The sequence below is a fragment of the Phaethon lepturus genome, unplaced genomic scaffold (genome assembly GCF_000687285.1).
Source record: "Phaethon lepturus isolate BGI_N335 unplaced genomic scaffold, ASM68728v1 scaffold27757, whole genome shotgun sequence".
In the NCBI taxonomy this organism is placed as follows: Eukaryota; Metazoa; Chordata; class Aves; order Phaethontiformes; family Phaethontidae; genus Phaethon; species Phaethon lepturus.
Genome location: NW_010550201.1, coordinates 551 through 2,212, shown reverse-complemented (window position 1 = coordinate 2,212; position 1,662 = coordinate 551). Strand labels below are relative to the sequence as shown.

Here is a 1,662-nt window from a genome sequence, read left to right as displayed (position 1 = left end):
CACGAGAGGGTGCACACGGGGGAGAAGCCCTTCCCGTGTCCCGAGTGCGGGAAGAGCTTCAGCCAACGCTCCAACCTCGTCACCCATCGGATCGTACACACGGGGGAGCGACCCTTCCCGTGCCCCGAGTGCGGGAAGAGCTTCAGCCACCGGTCCAATCTTTTCCGCCACCAGAGGATGCACGCGGGGGAGAAGCCCCACGAGTGCGGCGAGTGCGGGAAGCGGTTCGGGCAGAGGTCGGAGCTCACCATCCATCAGCGAACGCACACCGAGGAGAAGCCCTACCAGTGCTCCCAGTGTGAAAAATCCTTCCGGGGGAGGTACGGGCTCCTCCGGCACGAGCAGCTGCACACGGGGGAGAAACCCTACGGGTGCGGCGAGTGCGGGAAGAGCTTCGGCCAGAGCGGGGACCTGATCGCCCACCAGCGCTTCCACACGGGCGAGAAGCCCTACCAGTGCTCCCAGTGCGGGAAGTTCTTCAGCAACAGGTCCAGCCTCTCGCGGCACCAGCGGCTGCACGCGGGGGGGGAGCCGTTCAAGGGGCACGAGGGCGGGGAGAAGCGTGCGGGAAGAGCTTCGGGCAGAGCTCGGACCTCATCGCCCACCAGCGGACCCACACCGGGGAGAAGCCCTACCCCTGCCCGGTCTGCGGGAAGAGGTTCGGCAGGAAATCCAACCTCCTGGTGCACCAGAGGGTGCACCGGGGCCTTTGCAAGTGCCGGAAATGCGGGAGAAGCTTCCAACCCAACTCACAGCCCGGGGAGGAACCTCCCCCGTGCCCCTGCTGCGCGGCGGGGGTCGAGGAGGGCTCAGACCCCACCGACCGGCAGAGATAACGCCGGGGAGAACCGGCCTTGCCGGTGCCCGGGCGGGGAGGGGGTCTGGGAGAGGGTCGAGGCGTTGAACGTGGAAGGGGAAACGAGTCGGAGCTTCTGGCTGAGGCTCTTAAAGGCTGCAAAAAAAGCGGGGGAAAAAAAACCCAAACCGCCCCACGCAAACGCTCCAAAGTAGGCTGATCGGTCAATAATACACTTTTTTGGGTTTGTGTTTTGGGGTTTTTTTGCTAATTATCTCCTTGAGTTTGCCCAAAGGGCGTGACGCGTTGGTCCGCCATCCGCTGACTCCCGTCGCTCCCCGGCCGAGCCGTCCGCTCTTTTGGTACAGAGACGTAACCGTCTGCTTTTAAACCACGTAGCGATTGTCTTTTGTTTCTTTAAAACTCGCTCACCCCGGCTGGCGCTCGGCGTGGCTGTTAAGGGTTAAGCTTATCGGGGACTGGTATTTGTCAAGGACGGACTTGCCAAACAAAGCAAGCGATAACGGGAACCGCGGGGTTAGTCTTATCACAGAACCGGCTGGAGCTCGTTAAAAACTGTTGGCGTCAGCAAGTACGAGGAGAACACGCGTAAAGGACTGAAGTTCATCTGAAGGACGGAAGAGGAGGAGGAAGATAAGACCCCTGAAGAAGTAAGCGACCACCAGGGAGAGCGCTGAGCCTGCGCGGTGATAACGAACTGCTGACGCAGGCCTTTTGGACCGCTCCGCCTCGCTTGCGCCTGTGGGTGTTTTGCGGTGGGCAATCATACGCGTACGTCCGCTTTCGCGTAACGAATACGTGCCTGCTCGCCCGAAGGGGGTGCGAGTTCGGAGGAGCGATCCCCC

General features: G+C 61.7%; 1 protein-coding gene across 1 annotated transcript; it reads left to right on the top strand.

Moving 5' to 3' along the window:
• Window positions 1–6: 6 nt before the first annotated feature.
• LOC104623414 (gastrula zinc finger protein XlCGF49.1-like) lies at window positions 7–836 on the top strand (the record flags this gene model as incomplete). The annotated part of the gene is given in 2 exon segments (XM_010290497.1): window positions 7–561; window positions 564–836. Coding segments are annotated over 2 exon segments (828 nt in total), but the record flags the coding sequence as incomplete, so codon positions are not given.
• Between the last annotated feature and the right edge of the window lie 826 nt (window positions 837–1,662).